The 20,018-nt window shown below is 30.6% G+C and overlaps 1 protein-coding gene across 1 annotated transcript; it reads left to right on the forward strand.

Annotated features, from left to right (window-relative positions):
• The first annotated feature begins 7,528 nt into the window (after positions 1-7,528).
• LOC135133668 (protein lethal(3)malignant blood neoplasm 1) lies at positions 7,529-19,028 on the forward strand. Its single transcript, XM_064062140.1, has 4 exons — positions 7,529-7,644; positions 17,578-17,695; positions 17,828-17,959; positions 18,009-19,028. The coding sequence occupies exons 1-4, from the start codon at positions 7,621-7,623 to the stop codon at positions 18,938-18,940; spliced, it is 1,206 nt and encodes a 401-aa protein (XP_063918210.1). The 5' UTR covers positions 7,529-7,620; the 3' UTR covers positions 18,941-19,028.
• Positions 19,029-20,018: the final 990 nt, after the last annotated feature.

The raw sequence follows: 20,018 nt of genomic DNA on the forward strand, positions 1-20,018 counted from the left end.
TATCTTTTTAGAGGCAATGTCGTCCGCTAAAATCAGTCTTATCTTAACAAGTCCTAATAAAAAAATTAAAAACTGAAAAATTGCAAATAGAAAAATGAAAGAAATAAAAAATTGAAAAATTAAAAACTTGTGAAATTGGTAATCCAAAAATTACAAAATCTAAAAATTGAAACAATTTAATAAAAATTAAATATTACTTAAAAATATATAATCTTAGGGGCCAATTCCAAGTTGGTGGCGCAAGTCAGTGGTGCAGCGCAACTTTATAATGCTAATTTGGGTATCAAATGCTGGTTGCTAGGGGTGACGGAATAAACAAGCGCAATTTTTCGAGATAAATTGAAATTTTCCATTGAAATTTGCACCATGGAGTTGCGGCACCTCTAGTAGGCAGTGCAAGTTGGCGCAATTTATCTCGAAAAATTGCGCTTGTTTATTCCGTCACCCCTAGCAACCAGCATTTGATACCCAAATTAGCATTATAAAGTTGCGCTGCACCACTGACTTGCGCCACCAACTTGGAATTGACCCCTTAGATTCTATGTTTTATCAATATAAAATTAATCTCCTCTTCTTTAGAGCCAGTAAGACTAGGTGATCAAAACAGAATAAGGATGGGTGGGCTGGGCCACTTTTTACTTTGTTTAAACCTTAGATTCTACCATTTGTCAAAATAGAATCCAATTCCAATTTTACAGTGAATAAAATAAGTTAGTGGACTGAATATAGAGGGTATAAGCTAGCAGTAGCCCCACCCATCTGCCCCCTCTTTATTCCAGTAACTACTCTTAATATTGTTCAGTCTTATCTTAGCAAGTAGTAGCCCCGCCCACCCGCCCTCTATTTTCTTAGAGAGTATGTCATTTGCTAAAATTAGTCTTATTCTAGCGAACACTAGGCCCGCCCACCCGCCCTTTATTTTCTTAATGGCAATGTCACTGCTAAAATCTTAGCAAATACTAACAAAAAGATGGAAAACTGAAAAAGGGAGGAAATGAAAAATTGAAAAATTAAAAATTGAAATCTCGTGAAATTGCTGATCGACAAATTATAAAATCTAAAAACTGAAACAATTTAATAAAAATTAAATGTTATTTAAAAAAATGTAATCCTAGACTATATTATTTATCAATATAAAACGCATCTCCGCTTCTTTAGAGCCAATACGAATAGATGATCAAAATGGAGTAGGGGTGGGTGGGCGGGGCCACTTTTTACTTTCTTTTAAACATTAGATTCTATCGCTTGTCAAAATAGAATTCAATTCCCATTTTACAATAAATAAAATAAGTCAGTGAACTAGTGAAACGAGATGGGTGGAGCTGACTTTAGGTTTTTTTCTAAAGAGTCTTAAAAGCATGCAGTAGCCTTGTCCATCTCTACCACCTCTTTTTTCCAGTGATTACTCTTAATATTGTTCAGTCTTCTCTTAGCAAATAGTAGCCCCACCCACCCGCCCTCTATTTTCTTAGAGAGTAGGTCATTTGCCAAAATTAGTCTTATCTTAGCGAGTACTAGGCCCGCCCACCCGCCCTCTATTTTCTTAGAGGCAATGTCATCTGCTAAAATCAGTCTTATCTTAGCAAGTACTAACAAAAAAAAGAAAAACTGAAAAAAAGCAATTCGAAAAATTCGAAAAGTGGAAAAAATGTAAAATTGAAAAATTAAAAATTGAAAACTCGTAAAATTACTGGACGAAAAATTGCAAAATCTAAAAATTGAAACAATTTAATAAAAATTAAATATTATTTAAAAAAATGTAATCCTAAATTCTATTAATTATCAATGTAAAATTCATCTCCCTTTCTTTAGAACCAATAATTTAGCTTTATTCTAAAGATTCTTATAGGCTAGCAGTAGCCCCACCCACCTACCCCCTCTTTATTCCAGTAACTACTCTTAATATTTTTCAGTCTTATTTTAGCAAGTACTAACCCCACCCACCCGCCCTCTATTTTCTTAGAGAGTATGTCATTTGCCAAAATTAGTGTTATCCTAGCGAGTACTAGGCCCGCCCACCCGCCCTCTATTTTCTTAGAGGCAAGGTCATCATCTGCTAAGATCAGTCTTATCTTATCAAATACTAACAAAAACATGAAAAACTGAAAAATAGAAGAAATGAAAAATTAAAAATTGAAATCTCGGGAAATTGCTGATCGAAAAATTGCAAAATCTAAAAATTGAAACAATTTAATAAAAATTGAATGTTATTTAAAAAAATGTAATCCTAGATTGAATTATTTATCAATATAAAATTCATCTCCGCTTCCTTAAAGCCAATAAGACTAGATGATCAAAATGGAGTAGGGGTGGGTGGGCGGGGCCATTTTTTACTTTGTTTTAAACCTCAGGTTCTACCGCTTGTCAAAATAGAACTCAATTCCCATTTTACACTAAATAAAATAACTCAGGAAATAGAGAAAATAAATTGGCGGAGCTGAGTAAGTCTTTTTCTAAAAAGCAAGCAGTAGCCCCACCCACCTACCCCCTCTTTATTCCAGTAACTACTCTTAATATAGTTCAGTCTATCTTAGCAAGTACTAGCCCCACCCACCCGCCCTCTATTTTCTTAGAGAGTATGTCATTTGCCAAAATTTGTCTTATCCTAGCGAGTACTAGGTACTATTTTCTTAGAGGCAATGTCATCATCTGCTAAGATCAGTCTTATCTTACCAAATACTAATAAAAACATGAAAAACTGAAAAATAGAAGAAATGCAAAATTAAAAATTGAAATCTCGTGAAATTACTGATCGAAAAATTGCAAAATCAAAAAACTGAAACAATTTAATAAAAATTAAATGTTATTTAAAAAAATGTAATCCTAGATTAAATTATTTATCAATATAAAATTCATCTCCGCTTCCTTAAAGCCAATAAGACTAGATGATCAAAATGGAGTAGGGGTGGGTGGGCGGGGCCATTTTTTACTTTGTTTTAAACCTCAGATTCTACCGCTTGTCAAAATAGAACTCAATTCCCATTTTACAGTAAATAAAATAACTCAGTGAAATAGAGAAAATAAGTTGGGCGGAGCTGAGTTAGCCTTTTTCTAAAAAGCAAGCAGTAGCCCCGCCCACCTACCCCCGCTTTATTCCAGCAACTACTCTTAATATTGTTCAGTCTTATCTTAGCAAGCCGGAGCCCCGCCCACCCGCCCACTATTTTCTTAGAGGCAATCTCATCTGCTAAAATCAGTCTTGTCTTAGCAAGTACTAACAAAAAAATTAAAAACTGAAAAATTGTAAATCAAAAAATGGAAGAAATGAAAAATTGAAAAATTAAAAATTGAAAACTCGTAAAATTACTCGACGAAAAATTGCAAAATCTAAAAATTTAAACAATTTAATACAAATTAAATATTATTAAAAAAGATATATTATCCTAAATTCTGTTATTTATCAATGTAAAATTCATCTCCCCTTCTTTAGGACCAATAAGAATAGCTGATCATAGCCCCGCCCACCCGACCTCTATCTTTTTAGAGGCAATGTCGTCCGCTAAAATCAGTCTTATCTTAACAAGTCCTAATAAAAAAATTAAAAACTGAAAAATTGCAAATAGAAAAATGAAAGAAATAAAAAATTGAAAAATTAAAAACTTGTGAAATTGGTAATCCAAAAATTACAAAATCTAAAAATTGAAACAATTTAATAAAAATTAAATATTACTTAAAAATATATAATCTTAGATTCTATGTTTTATCAATATAAAATTAATCTCCTCTTCTTTAGAGCCAGTAAGACTAGGTGATCAAAACAGAATAAGGATGGGTGGGCTGGGCCACTTTTTACTTTGTTTAAACCTTAGATTCTACCATTTGTCAAAATAGAATCCAATTCCAATTTTACAGTGAATAAAATAAGTTAGTGGACTGAATATAGAGGGTATAAGCTAGCAGTAGCCCCACCCATCTGCCCCCTCTTTATTCCAGTAACTACTCTTAATATTGTTCAGTCTTATCTTAGCAAGTAGTAGCCCCGCCCACCCGCCCTCTATTTTCTTAGAGAGTATGTCATTTGCTAAATTTAGTCTTATTCTAGCGAACACTAGGCCCGCCCACCCGCCCTTTATTTTCTTAATGGCAATGTCACTGCTAAAATCTTAGCAAATACTAACAAAAAGATGGAAAACTGAAAAAGGGAGGAAATGAAAAATTGAAAAATTAAAAATTGAAATCTCGTGAAATTGCTGATCGACAAATTATAAAATCTAAAAACTGAAACAATTTAATAAAAATTAAATGTTATTTAAAAAAATGTAATCCTAGACTATATTATTTATCAATATAAAACGCATCTCCGCTTCTTTAGAGCCAATACGAATAGATGATCAAAATGGAGTAGGGGTGGGTGGGCGGGGCCACTTTTTACTTTCTTTTAAACATTAGATTCTATCGCTTGTCAAAATAGAATTCAATTCCCATTTTACAATAAATAAAATAAGTCAGTGAACTAGTGAAACGAGATGGGTGGAGCTGACTTTAGGTTTTTTTCTAAAGAGTCTTAAAAGCATGCAGTAGCCTTGTCCATCTCTACCACCTCTTTTTTCCAGTGATTACTCTTAATATTGTTCAGTCTTCTCTTAGCAAATAGTAGCCCCACCCACCCGCCCTCTATTTTCTTAGAGAGTAGGTCATTTGCCAAAATTAGTCTTATCTTAGCGAGTACTAGGCCCGCCCACCCGCCCTCTATTTTCTTAGAGGCAATGTCATCTGCTAAAATCAGTCTTATCTTAGCAAGTACTAACAAAAAAAAGAAAAACTGAAAAAAAGCAATTCGAAAAATTCGAAAAGTGGAAAAAATGTAAAATTGAAAAATTAAAAATTGAAAACTCGTAAAATTTCTGATCGAAAAATTGCAAAATCTAAAAATTGAAACAATTTAACAAAAAATAAATGTTATTTAAAAAAAATGTAATTCTAGATTCTATTATTTATCAATATAAGATTCATCCCTTCCTCTTTAGAGCTAATAAGAATAGATCATCAAAATAGAGTACTACTTTTTATTTTATTTTAAATATTTGCTACTACCGCTTGTCAAGCAGTAGCTCCGCCCATCTACCCCCTCTTTATTCCAGTGACTACTATTAATATTGTTCAGCTTTACCTGGGCAAAGTGTAGCCCCGCCCACCCGATCTCTATTAATAATTATAATTATTAAATCAGCTGGTTATTTTCAGAATGAACAAATACAATTTCACTCTTTGATACATTATTTTAAAGGTCAATTAAAGTGCACAGCTAAAAAATCGGTCTTTGTTTTAATCATTTTTAAAAATTTCGATAATTTAAAAATTGAAAATAATTGACAATAACAATTATTGAATAAAATATTATCTTAAAGTTATTCAGATAGAACTTCCCTCGCACCTGAACTCAAACGTTCTAACAAATTCGTAGTGATAGAAAAATCCCGGCCGAGGACGTGATTCGAACTCACAGAATATAGACGTGGAAACCATCTGCAGGTGGTTACGCGGCTACGCCAACTATTACACAACATGTTTGAAAAAAATAATTGCGATAAAAATCAAGGCCGATTCATGAACTACAAGTACATAACTTACAGAAGTATAAATACTACCTAAATTGTATAAAATAGCGTACTTCTGTAAGTTAAAATAGTATATGAAACTGAAGGGTTTTGAAGATTATATGTATGTCTAATAGAAGTCGACACAAACGACAATACTTTCGGTACTGTAGCGAGCATCAAACATTGAGAAAACATGAAAGTAGCCATTCCTCATATGGACCCTGCATGTACATCTTGGCTTACACTCGGTAAGTAAAAATACTAAAAAACTGAGAACATTTTTGCTGGAAAATTCAGTCATGAAAGTAGTTAAATTACTATTTTCAGTAGAATTTAATACATTTTTCCTTAATTTCCCTAGGAAATTACATCCTTGGCTTATGTTCAGTAAGTAAAAAAGTGTTTATACTTTTTAAGTAATTTTTGGTGGAAAATTTCGTTATGAAAGTAGTTAAATTAAAATTTTCAGTAGATTTTAGCACACTTTGTAAAATAATCATGTAGTGCGGGTTCTAGTCCATCCTTGATCAGTTTCCCGTAACTGTGGTATATGAATCCGCCTTGACTTTTTAGGCAGCCAAATTTTGCAAAAATAAATCAAAATTTTATAACAACATTTTACAATAATAAAAGAGTTTCATTATTTTCTAGAATATATAGAAGTCTGTTGTCAATTTTATGCCTAGCAGCGATTCGATCATCCTTATCAAAAATTTCATGATATCGCATCGGCTTGAAATTTTACTAAGTAAATTTGACTTAACCTGACCTGATTAAAATGTACATCATAATATTCTTTTGTAGCTATGATTTATTAACCCATCGAAAAATTCTATATTCATGGTCTTTTGCTTTTGAGACTGTGGAAAAATTCAAATTCAATCTCTTTGACTGAGCGATAATGTAAGAGTTTTAGTTTTTCAGTGTTTTAATATTTTATTAAATCTGAAGACAACATCAACTTTTTATGCTTCTAAAATCAAATCTAAATTTACGTTTTTTAGACGTCTACATTTCACCAAATTTATAAAAAAAAATTAAGTTAGTGTCTTGTCATTTTTTTTCAAGGATACTTCTTTCTTAATGTGTAATGAAAAAGAAACGTCTTAATAACTGTAGAAACTTTTTACTAAATCAAAAAAAAAAAACATAAATTTGCATAAACATTTAAGACGAATATTAACAATAATTGCTTTCGACTTGCTGGAAGAAAATGCATGCACTTTATCTCTACTACCATTCCACAAAAAACGTTTTCCTGTATTTGTACAATACGTTTCCGTATTTTACCTTAATAACGCTAAAGAATTTTTAACTTCCACTCCCACATCTTTCACCATAAATCAAAACCCTAACTACTGACCACAACTCCTGTTAATTTGTATCTCTAAAGGCCATCTCCTCAAATTTCGTGCCATCCATCTTTTGCGTGCTGATTTGTTGAACAAACTCAATTACTACACGAAAATAACGCATTTACATAACAATTTTGTAACAATCCCCGTCTTCGACCTGTCTTCAGGCGCTCGGCCAACCCATCACTCTACAAAATCGTAAAATCGCAAAAATAATCCTTGGTTTGTCACGCTCGCAATAACTCATCCCTCATCTTGTGAATAATCCATAAATTAGTTAAACTATCTCAATTCCAGCGAAACCCATCCGGAAGAAAATCCGTCACGGAAGCAAACTGAAGGAAAATCTTCAATCCAAAAAATCGTAATTGATGATTGCCAACACCGATGTCAGGGCCGTGTTAAGCGCAATGTAGGCGTGTTTGTTTCTCGGATAACGATGTAAGGTTACGATTTACGAGAAAAATGAGAGGAAATAGACAATGGAGGGGCCTTCGGTGGTCTTTTTGGTGCTTCGGACGACTCTGACGGCTGCGGAGATTTACATAAAAGCTATGATTAACGCCTTTGAATCTGTGATAAAAGAGGTGGCGGGGAGGTTAGTATAGGATATTAGAAGGATGCCACCTTACTATTACGGTGTTGGCTTAGTTATGAATTACTGAGTTTACTACGAGTTGTAAAATTTGAAAATTATTATAGTTGAGTGAAGCTGTAACGTAATTATGGCCAGACCGTTGTTGATTAAGGTAAGCTGAAATAATTTTCTATCACGAAAAAAATTATCAAAATTTGTGTCAACTTAGTAAATATTTTTTTCGTTTACGCTAATTAAAACATTCCAACATTTTTTTATTATTATTAATTTAAGCGACAACACTGAGGTGCTAATTCACATTTTCCTCCACTTTATTCCAAAAATAAGTGTTGAAAGTAGGGAAAATGTTTCTAATTATGTGTCAATACCTAACCTTCGCTGACATCACTCGTAAGGACGTTTATACACAATACTATTCTGTGTACATTTCTGATGTCATATTTGCAAAGCGACACTTATCAGGTGAATGAAATGGAATAATTAAGCGACTTCTGAAGGAGCTTCCAGTAATGTCAATCGATGCAAAAAACCGGAAATTCAGAATACTAAATTTTAATTGCACCATAATAACAATAATTTTTATGAATGTCACGAAAATAGTTACATCAATACCCAGGCATAGGTCAGCGGATAGCTTTAATGATTGAGTGCCAGTATTGACGAAAAAATTAACGTGTAAGTAAACAAGGATAATTTTCGCGCTTACTTACCATTCTTTGTTAGTGTGAGATTTGTTAACCTAATTTGACGGTGTTTGAGTTGCTGTTTACACGTATTTTTTAAATTGTGAGAGGTAATTTGTAGAAGATTTATTTCGTTTGAGAGAGAATTAACAAATGGTTGGTAAGTTGTTGTAATTAATCTTAGTCGGGATGAGCGTACTTGAAATGTATTTTATGAGTTATTGTGGCCATTTATAAATTACCTTCTAATAAAAGAGTGCGACAATGAATTAAATTAATTTTTATGATGTATTGACAAGTGTGCTCATTTTATAAACACGTGCAGTCATTAATAATAATATTTTAATAATTGTATTTAAAACAAGCTTGTTACGTATTTTATACTTCAGGAAGCTTTTAAGTCACATTCATTGAAATAGAAATCGAATTGTGTTGATTCTAAATAAGTGTTCGATGCTTTTAAAATTGTGTACAAATATTTGACCAACTGGGAGCTAAAAATTTTTTGTCGCCTGTGTAAACACAAGTGTTATCTTCTATTTTTTTCGGAAGGAATGCAAACAATGGAAAAAGTGACTGTTTTATATGTCAAATAATTTTAATTTTTTGCGAATTTTAAACATGACCTCTCTAAACTTTAGCTCAGATACAATCACCGCGATCATTATCAAGTTCTACCAAGACATTGTTTATTGTTGGAATTAAAATATTTGCTAGCATTGACATTTTTGATCATTCTTGCATATATTTTTTAATAAAAGATGTGTTGGTCATTTATGTTTTTTTGGACACGTTTTTATTTTCGTGTAATAATTCATTGTCATCAACTTGTTTATTTTCAATGTCCTCTGAATTTTAGTTTTTACTTTTAAATGTATTTTATCCAAAAAAATGTCACAGTATTGTTGTAAAAAATGAAACTGACTGCTTGGATTTTTTTTTAAACAAATCTAAATAATGTTTTGTATCCAAGATTTTTGGAAAAAATCAACATTTTCCAATTTCTAGTTTTTGGACACGTGTTAAATCATTAGTCAAAATTTATCCGTTCATGTCCCCCAGGAATTTTTTCAACTTTAGATATCTCAATTTTTCGATATTTCAATTTTGGGTTTTTTCAATTTTTTCATTTTTCAAATTTTCGATTTCCCAATTTTTCTATGCTTCAGTGATGATTTCTCAAGTTTTGTTCTCTTCAATTTCACGATTTTTAAAAAAGTGTTTCGATTTTTCAATTTTTCAAATTTGGACGTTCTAAATTTTTAGTTTTCCAATCTCTGAAGTATTCTTTTTTCCAATTTCTCGACTTTCCAAACTTTCGATTTTTCACTTCTACAATTCTTCAATTTTTCGATTTTTCAGGTTTTTGATTTTTCAATTTTTCGATTTTTTAAGCTTACGGTTTTTCGACTTTGCTTTTTTAACTTTTCAATGTCTCATTTTTTCAATTTTTTAATTTCTCAATTTTTTGGATATTTCTTTCAGTTTTGGGATTTTTCAATATTTCTCGATTTTTTAGTTTTTCGATTTTCAATTTTTCATTAAACTTTAGATTTTTCAATTTTTCAACGGTTTTATATTCGATTTCTCAATTCTTCTTTAATTTATATTTTAATTAATCCAATTTTTAAATTTTGGATTTTCAATTTTTCGTTAAACTTTAGATTTTTCAACTTTTCGATGTTTTAATTTTTCAATTTTTATAATTCTAAGTTTTTCCATTTCTCGAGTTTTTCTTTATTTCAATTATTCAATTATTGGAATTTTTCAATTTTCCAATTTTTCTTGTTTAAAATTTTTCAATTTTGCAGTTTTTTGATTTCTTGATTTATCGAATTCAGGTGTTTCGATGTTTTGATTGTTCGAATTCTCGATTCATCAAATTTTCAATTTTTAACTTTTCTTCTCAATTTTTCGATCCTCTGATTTTTCGATGTTTTTATTTTTCAATTAACCGATTTTTCAATTTTTCAATTTTTTAAATTCTGAGGTTTCGATTTCTCGATTTTTCATTTTCCTATTCTTCAAACTTTTGACTTTTCTAAATTTTGAGTTTTCCGATTTCAGAAGTACTTTTTTTTTCTAATTTCTCGACTTTCCAAAGTTTCGATTTTTCACTTCTTCAATTCTTCAATTTTTCGATTTTTCAGATTTTTGATTTTTCAATTTTTAGATTTTTTAAGCTTACGGTTTTTCGAATTTGCTTTTTTAGTTTTTTGATGTCTCAATATTTCAGTTTTTTAATTTCTCAATGTTTTGGATATTTCCTTCAGTTTTGGGATTTTTAAATATTTCTCGATTTTTTACTTTTTGGATTTTCAATTTTTCGTTAAACTTTAGATTTTTCAACTTTTCAATGTATTAATTTTTCAATTTTTATAATTCTAAGTTTTTCGATTTCTCGAGTTTTACTTTATTTCAGTTTTTCAATTATTGGAATTTTTAAATTTTCAAATTTCCAATTTTTCTTGTTCAAAATTCTTCGATTTTTCAGTTTTTTGATTTCTCGATTTATGAGTCATCAATTTTTAAATTTTTCAATTTTTAACTTTTCTTCACGGTTCTCGACCTCAATTTCTAGATCCTCTGATTCTTGGATTTCTCGATGTCTCAGTTTTTGAATTTTTCGATGTCTCGATTCCTGGATTTCTCGGTTGATCGATTTTTACTTTTGGGCTTTTCAATTTTTTGATTTTCCAATTTTTCGATGTTTCTATTTTTCAGTTAACCGATTTTTCAATTTTTTAAATTCGAGGTTCCGATTTCTCGATTAATCAATTTTTGATTTTTCCATTTCTCGACTTCTCAGTTTCGATTTTTCAGTTCTTCAATTCATCGATTTTCGATTTTTCGACTTTGCTTTTTTGGTTTTTCCATTTCTCAATTTTGCAATTTCTTAATTTCCCAATTTTTGGGTATCTCAATTTTTCAACTTTTCGATATATAAATTTTTCTATTTTTAAAATTCTAGATTTTTCGATTTCTCAATTTTTCTATGCTTCAATGATACGATTTCTCAAGTTTTGTCCCTTCAATTTCACGATTTTTAAAAAAGTATTTCGATTTTTCAATTTTTCAAATTTGGACGTTTCTAAATTTTGAGTTTTCCGATTTCTGATGTACTCTTTTTTTTAATTTCTCGACTTTCCAAAGTTTCGATTTTTCACTTCTTCAATTCTTCAATTTTTTGATTTTTCAGGTTTTTGATCTTTCAATTTTTCTATTTTTTAAGCTTACGGTTTTTCGACTTTGTTTTTTTAATTTTTCGATGTCTCAATATTTCAATTTTTTAATTTCTCAATTTTTTGAATATTTCTTTCAGTTTTGGGATTTTTCAATATTTTTCGATTTTTGACTTTCTGGATTTTCAATTTTTCGTTAAACTTTAGATTTTTCAACTTTTCGATGTTTTAATTTGTCCATTTTTATAATTCAAAGTTTTTCGAATTCTGGACTTTTTCTTTATTTTTCAACTACTGGAATTTTTGAATTTTCTAATTTTTCTTGTTTAAAATTTTTCGATTTTTCACTTTTTTGATTTCTCGATTTATCTATACAGGTGTTTCGATGTTTTGATTGTTCGATTTCTCGATCTCGATCTCGATCAATTTTTGAATTTTTAACTTTTCTTCTCGGTTTTCGACCTCAATTTCTCGATCCTCTAATTTTTCGATTTCTCGATGTCTCAGTTTTTGATTTTTTCGATGTTTCGATTCTTGAATTTCTCGGTTGATGGATTTTTCACTTTTGGGCTTTTCAATTTTTTGATTTTCCAATTTTTCGACGTTTCTATTTTTCAGTTAACCGATTTTTCAATTTTTCAAATTTTTTAATTCTGAGGTTCCGATTTCTTTTTTATTTTTCTGTTCTTCAAACATTTGACGTTGCTAAATTTTCAGTTTTCCGATTTCTCAATTAATCTATTTTTGATTTTTGCATTTCTCGACTTTTCAGTTTCGATTTTTCAATTCTTCGATTTTCGAATTCCGACTTTGCTTTTTTGGTTTTTCAATTTCCTAATTTTGCGATTTCTTGATTTCCCATTTTTTGGGTATCTCAATTTTTCAACTTTTCGATATTTTAAATTTTCTATTTTTAAAATTCTAGATTTTTCGATTTCTCAATTTTTCTATGCCTCACTGATGATTTCTCAAGCTTTGTCCTCTTCAGTTTCACGATTTTTAAAAAAATATTGCGATTTTTTAATTTTTCAAATTTGGACGTTTCTAAATTTTAAGTTTTACGATTTCTGAAGTAATTTTTCTTTATTTTCCCATTTCTCGACTTTCCAAAGTTTCGATTTTTCAGTTCTTCAATTGTTCAGTTTTTCAATTTTTCAGATTTTTAATGTTTCAATTTTTCAATTTTTCGATTTCTTAAGTGTGCGGTTTTTCGACATTGCTCTTTTAATTTCTCAATTTTTTGAATATTTATTTCAGTTTTGGGATTTTTCAATATTTCTCGATTTTTTATTTTTAGGATTTTCAATGTTTTTAAACTTTTTCAATTTTTATGATTCTAAGTTTTTCGATTCCTTGAGTTTTCAGTTTTTGTTTATTTCGGTTTTTCAATTGTTGGAATTTTTAAATTTTCAATTTTCCAATTTTTCTTGTTTAAAATTTTTCGATTTTCCAATTTTTCGATGTTTCTATTTTTCAGTTAACCGATTTTTCAATTTTTCAATTTTTTAAATTCTGAGGGTTTGATTTCTCGATTTGTTGATTTTTCAAATTTTTCAATTTTTTAAGTTTGCGGTTTTTCGACTTTGCGTTTTTGACTTTCCGGTTCTTCAATTTTTCTTGTATTTTTCAAGTTTTCGATATTTGAGTTTTGCGATTTTTTAGTATTTCGACGTTTCGATTTTTCGAGTTCTGGAGTTTTCGATTTCTCGTCTTCTTACTTTCTGAATTTTGAATTTTTCGTTTTTTAAACCTTACATTTTTCAATTTTTCCACTGTTTTATACTTCGATTTTTCAATTTTTCAACTTTTCGAAATTTAAATTTTTCAATTTTTAAAATTTTAGGGTTTTCGATTTCTCGAGTTTTCAATTCTTCTATGTATATTTCAATTTTTCAATTTTCCGAATTTTTAATTTTTCGATTTTCCAATTTTTCTTTTTTCAGATTTTCGGTGTTTCGTTTGTTCAATTTCTAGATTCATCAATATTTCAGTTTTTCATTTTTCTTGTCGGTTTTCGACTCCCCGATTTGTCGATCCTCTGATTTTTCGATTTCTCGATGTCTCAGATTTTTAATTTTTCGATGTTTCGATTCTTGGATCAACCGAGAATGATCGATTTTTTACTTTTGGGCTTTTCAATTTTTTGATTTTCCAATTTTTCGACGTTTCTATTTTTCAGTTAACCGACTTTTCAATTTTTCAAATTTTTTAATTCTGAGGTTCCGATTTCTTTTTTATTTTTCTGTTCTTCAAACATTTGACGTTGCTAAATTTTCAGTTTTCCGATTTCTCAATTAATCTATTTTTGATTTTTGCATTTCTCGACTTTTCAGTTTCGATTTTTCAGTTCTTCAATTCTTCGATTTCCGATTTTTCCACTTTGCTTTTTTGCAATTTCTTAATTTCCCATTTTTTGGGTATCTCAATTTTCTTTTTAAAATTCTAGATATTTCGATTTCTCGATTTTCAGTTCTTCTGTTTTAATTGTTCAATTTTCCGAAGTTTTAAATTTTCGATTTTTCAATTTTTTGAGATCCCGATTTATTGAGTTTCGGATGTCTCGATGTTTTGATTGTTCAATCTCTCGATTTATCCATTTTTCCATTTTTAACTTTTCGATTTGGCCATTTATATTTCGAAATATTGAAAAATTATAAAATTGAAAAATTAAAAAATAATTTGGAAAATCGAAAATTTAAAAATTCCAAAAATTGAAAAATAGAAATACAGAAGAACTGAAAACTCAAGAAATAGAAAAACCTAAAATTTAAAAAACTGAAAAGTAAAAATATCGAAAAGTTGCAAAATTGAGAAATCGAAATCTAAAACAGTCGAAAAATTGAAACATCAAAAAAGTAAAAGTCGAGAAATTGAAAAATCCAGAACTCAAAAAATCGAAAAGTCGAAATACTTTAAAATCCCAAAACCGAAATATCGAAAAATTGAAAAATAGAAGAAAAATTGAATCGAAAACTGAAAAATCACAAAATTGAACGAAATACCCAAAAATTGGGAAATTAAAAAACTGAAAAATTGAGAAATCGAAAAGTCAAAAAAGTAAAGTCGAAAAATCACAAACTTGAAAAGTCGAAAAACTGAAAAATCAAAAAATTGGGAAAATAAATAAATAGATTAATTGAGAAATCGGAAAACAGAACATTCAGATTCGTCAAAATTTGAAAAACTGGAAAATCGGAAAATCTAAAATTTAAAACATTAAATACCGTAAAACTGAAAAATAGGGAAATTCAAATTTCAAAAAAATCAAAAAAATTAAAATTCGAAAATCAACAACTCGAGAAATCGAAACTCGAAAATTTGAGAAATTGGAAAATTGAAAAATCAAATTCAAAAATCGAAGCATCGAAAATCAAAAAAGATCGAGAAGTCGAGAAGTCGAAAAATCGAAAAATTGAGACAGTATGAAAAATAAAAAACCACCAAAATTGTGAATAAAATATGCAAAAATTAATAGAAAATAGAACACAATGCTTCCAAAACAAAAAAAACTGCACTTTCCCGAAAAAAGTCTATTGCATGATTACGGTTCCACCAGTATTGCTAATGGAGGACGTTTTGTTACTATCAAACACAATTAAAGAATTAATTCATCTTCCCGTAGAAATTCTGAACGCTTAGAGTCGACATTGCCCTGAGTGCACTCCGGTCTGTGGATCAAACAAGTTCTCAGGCGACGAATAGCAACAGATTTAAAATAATAATCTAGGTTTCAAGGCGGATCCGTTTCAAAGACAATATGTCTTCATAACTGATGATTAATTTAAGAGATAAATGCGTAAACAATTTGTAATAACAATCCTTAAACAATAAATTAAAGCTTAAATGTTTGAAGCTTTGTTTAAAAACATTCAGCAAGTTAAAAAAAATATCAGATGAATAAAATTGTTATATTTTTTCAATCTAAAAATTGTCTTCTACAAGTTGTAACCAATTCATTGTGATTTTTTTCTACTTTTCAAAATCCTGAATAATTTAGCAATAATTTATTTTTTTTTACGAAAAACCTAAATTCTACATGTTCTATTAACACGTTATAGTTTTTTCTTTTAAATTACCTTTAACATGTGTTTTATCTAAAACATGTTGAGGTATTGTTTAAAAAATTTAGAAGGAGCAAAAATCATGGAAACTATCTACTTGAATTTTTTTAAACAAATGTAAAATAATGTTCTGAGTTTCAAGGCGGATCCGTTTCAAGGACAATAAATCTTCATTATTGGTGATTAGTTTAACAAGTAAATGCATGAACAATTTGTAATAATAATGTTTAAACCTTAAATGAAAGTTTAATCTTCAAAGCTTTGTTTAAAAATAATCAGCAAGTTAAAAAAATCAGATCAATAAAGTTCTTATATATATTTTTTTTTAACCTAAAGCGCATCTTCTACACGTTCTGATCATTTTATTATCATTTTTACTTTTTAAAAAAATCCCAAATATCATAGTAATAAACTAATAATTTAATATTTTTTACTAACTTGATGAAACATCCTGTATAACACATTATGTTCTCTTCAGTGTTAAAACTTTAAGAATCACCTATTAAATATTTTCATTCTTACTATAATTCCATATTTCACAATTTCACAGCTCGTAGAACACAAAAATACCGTTCTCTGTTTTTGTCCGTCTGTCTCTTGAGAATATTTTAAAAGAGAATATTCTTCGTAATAAGTGTTAAGTCAATATTTTGATTACACCCTGATTTTATTTCTCTAGCTAATTTCTTCTAATTCGTGGTGGTGTTATTTTCGTACAAAATTTTTTTCATAATGTTTCTAATTTTTTGATTTTTGTGCAGCTACTCTTTGCTATTATTAAGTCCCTTTTTTTAATAAGTGAGAATCTTTTATCGATATATTTTCTAGCCGCTAAACCTCAACCTATGAGAGAACCTACTTTTCAGTATAGATTTAAATCAAGTTCCTGAGGCAATCAATAAAAAAAATTGTATCAGGCAATCATTGGTTAAATACATCCATGTAAACAATAATAAATAAAGCACAAACAATAGAGTAATAAATATTCATTTAATATTACCGTGAAGATTACGTCATTGAAGTTCTAGAAGAGATACATAAATAAAAATAACTAATATTGTGCAATTACAAATTCTGTTGTGCCTTTTCAATAAAAAAAATGTATTATCACTTTTTTAATGAATTATAATACCTTAAATGGATAAAATCAATAAAACGTTGTTAAAAAACAAGTGTTGACCTAAATTAATTAGTAAATAATGAATGAAAGTACAGTATCAAACAAAAGTCAAGGCATCCAATTAATCACTTTGTTTGATGTCAACTTGCCACCATTTGCTACTGTTATGCTACAAACCACCTTGATGATTTAATTTTTACACTTCATCCCACATACCTCTCAAGCGTTAATTTTATCAATAAAAATTCAAACAATTTAATCATCATTGAGAACAACATTCCCATCACCTCATAAAATCCCAAAATAAAAAAATAACAACCGAAGTATCAGCAAACGTGGGCAGCCACGCAAAATTATAAAAAACCGACACAAGTACGTCGATTTTAATGCATTCCATCCTTGAAGTTTAATCGAAAGGGAGATTAACAAAGACCGCCCATTAATATTACCCAGCACGTGTCATTTGGCGCTATTTGATTATCAAATTTATATCAAGGAAACCGGAGCCACACAAATATTCGCTATTTGCAGAACATCAATTCAAATGTTGACAAACTTCTCCTTGATTTAGCTAATGTTTAAACATTGGCCAATCGAAAAACCGCATTCAGGTGATGGCTGTTTTTTATAGCTTATGCCCTAGAGTCAAACAATTATAGGACCAGGCCCATCGCCTTCATCCCTCTCATTAACATTTTGTAATAAATTCTTGCGAACTGCCTTTCTATCCGTTTCTTCAAGGGCGTATATATTATGGCACAAATAACAATTCTTTCGTTTTCTCTGCATCAATTGGATTACATCATTATAAACAACGACTAATTTACTAATCAGTGCAATTAGCAACCCGTGTTTGATTAAATTAAATTAAATTAAAGACAGTTCCGCGTCCATAAATCGTTGCGATTTATTCAACGCAATTAATTAATCAAAATTAGTCGAAAATATCAAAATCTGATCAAGCCAAGCTGAGTTCGGGTGTTCCGGCCTTCACCTTTTCAGTGTCTATAAAAAGCTGAAATTTTCTCGTCGTTTCAGGTTTTCGGCATCGTCGTGACCTTTTTGGTAGTAGCGTGTCAAAAAAATGCCGATGAGAGTAGGCCTTACGAGTTCGGATTCACAATCGATGGTGAGCAGCACAGGCACGAGAAGAAAGGTGAGGACAATGGACCCATTCATTTTTTCAGCGAAAATCCTTGACCAAAACCCATTACCATACACAGAAATAATGGTTTTAGCGGCGTCCAGGCGCGCCATAAATTTCATCCTCGTTTATTTATTGTTGCAGATGTTAATGGGATTATTCAAGGAGAGTTCGGGTTCATTACTGCCGATGGTATTTATCACGTGACGGTGTACGCCACTGACGAAAACGGGAACTTCAAGATTCTCAGCATGAGAAACATTCGAATAAGTGCACGTAAGTTATTGCTCATTAAATTTAAAAAAAATTAATACAAGAATTGTAGCGCTTGATGGATCACCGCTTCCTCCTGGAGCCAAAATCGAGAGCTACGCAGGAGCGGGTAAAGTCCAGCCCCAACCACCAGCTCCGGTTCGCCAGCAACCAAAATACCCATCCATAGACGAAAGAAACCAATTCCAGAACCAACAAGTGCAAACCACAGCGAAAACAACGTTCGCTTTTACCACGCAACCAACCATTAAACCAGCGTGTGGAGGCTGCGGCTATGTAACAACGCCTAAACCTAGACCTGGCGAGCGCTTCCCGTTCCAAACACCCGCTTTCCAGAAGCCTAGTCAACAAAACGGCGCCGTTGGTGGTGGTCAAACCTCTGGACCCAATTATCAAACCCCAAGCAAATCCAGCTTCCCGAATCAAAGACCAGGAAGCATCCAACAGACGCCTGGATCTCCTTTGACACCCAATCGCATCCATGGAGGTTCCGTCCCCTCAAGTCCCACTCCAGGTGGAGGTGTCCCCAATTCCATTTACCCCTCCAATCAAAGACAGAACGAAATCGACGCCTCCAACCCTCGTCGACCGCTGTCACAAGTTAGTGTCAAAGACGGCGTTATTCACGTTCCCGGTAATCAGGATATTCCAATCCGGGATAAGTTCCCAGGGATGGTTGATGGGCTTCCGAATGGAATTACGGAAAAGGATGTCACGGATTTGCTCTATAAGTTTAATTATACTGTTGGGTTCCACGGTCACTACGAGAAGGGTTTGAAGAATGGGGCTAAGGTTGGTGGGTACTTTGTGACGGGACGCGATGGGATTAGCAGGATTGTTACTTATGTGGCGGATGAGAACGGTTTTAGGCCGAAGGTTAAGTTTGTTAGGTTGGATTTGGCTTCGGATGAGGTTCCAAAAGAAGGGTCTGAGAAGACGTTCGGGTTGAAGAACTTCGAGTTTATTTGGTATCCGATTAGTTGAAGAGGGGTGTACAGAGGTTGTTGTTGTTTTGAAATGAATGTGTGTGTTTTTCACTTATTGTGTATTTTGATTAAATAAAAATTTAAAAATAAGAGAGCATTTAATAGTTGATTTTAAGTTTGTATTGTTGGTTGCATACCACTAAAAATTCCTAAAATGCAAAAATGGGTCCCGAGAGTTTAAATACTAATACTTCTTTAGACCTCACAGACGTATTTACATAATATTGATCGAATAAAAGTTGAAAAAAACTAAAGTCGCATGTCAGCCTTGATTTTAAGGTGTATTGTTGGTTACATACAACTAAAAATGCCACACAGCTCAAAATGAATTTCAACCGTTTTATTTTTCTAAATTTTATTTTAAAGGATTAATTTTTGTTGGGGTTTAAGCACCAATATGATAATAATAAATAAGTTAATAACAAAAGTAATGTCTGAAATTATCTAACAAAGACTGAAAATTTAACAGCCAATGCCAAAAATTTTGCAAATTTTGAAATTGAATTTCTTAACTGATAAAATGGTTAAATTTACCAAATAACTAATAAAAAACTAAATAAAAATTCTGAAATAACTGTGTATAAGTCGGTAATTTCAATAGTTGAGTAAGCAAGGAACCTTCCTACATAACAATAATAAAATTGTTATATTCTCATTAAAAATAACGTGGCAAGAACATCAAAGATTACTTTAAAACAAATCATCTCCAAATAAAGCAGCAAATTTCATTTGGAAGTCAAAAAAAGTAAGTATTGTGTATTATAGAAGTAAGTCTAAGTTTTGTTGGTTGCATATCCTCCGAATAAATCAATGTGATATACAAAGATATTGGAAAGAATAGATGCAACATGCTGGGCAACCAACATATCGAAGATGAAAGGAGTAAAGCGTAAGAGGTTTAGATATTCTTTGGTGTACCATAAAACCTAAGTTTAATGCCATGTTGAATATGACTATACCAAAAAAAACACTCTTAAGAAGGTTATTATGTGTTTAACTTTTTTAACATTTTTTTTTTATTTAGTTTATTTACGATATTGCTTCAGTTGAAGTTTTTGTTCTTAAATTGCACAAAT

The sequence above is a fragment of the Zophobas morio genome, unplaced genomic scaffold (genome assembly GCF_036711695.1).
Source record: "Zophobas morio isolate AGI-343-1 ecotype UQ-CSIRO unplaced genomic scaffold, CSIRO_AGI_Zmor_V1 ptg000022l, whole genome shotgun sequence".
Classification (NCBI taxonomy): Eukaryota; Metazoa; Arthropoda; class Insecta; order Coleoptera; family Tenebrionidae; genus Zophobas; species Zophobas morio.

What these genes read in the sequence shown, in the direction of transcription:
- LOC135133668 (XM_064062140.1), top strand. Translation starts at nt 7,621, where the DNA reads ATGGCCAGACCGTTGTTGATTAAG. An exon ending in GCACAGGCACGAGAAGAAAG is followed by an intron (nt 17,696 to 17,827) that starts GTGAGGACAATG and finishes TTATTGTTGCAG; the next exon opens with ATGTTAATGGGATTATTCAA. An exon ending in AAACATTCGAATAAGTGCAC is followed by an intron (nt 17,960 to 18,008) that starts GTAAGTTATTGC and finishes CAAGAATTGTAG; the next exon opens with CGCTTGATGGATCACCGCTT.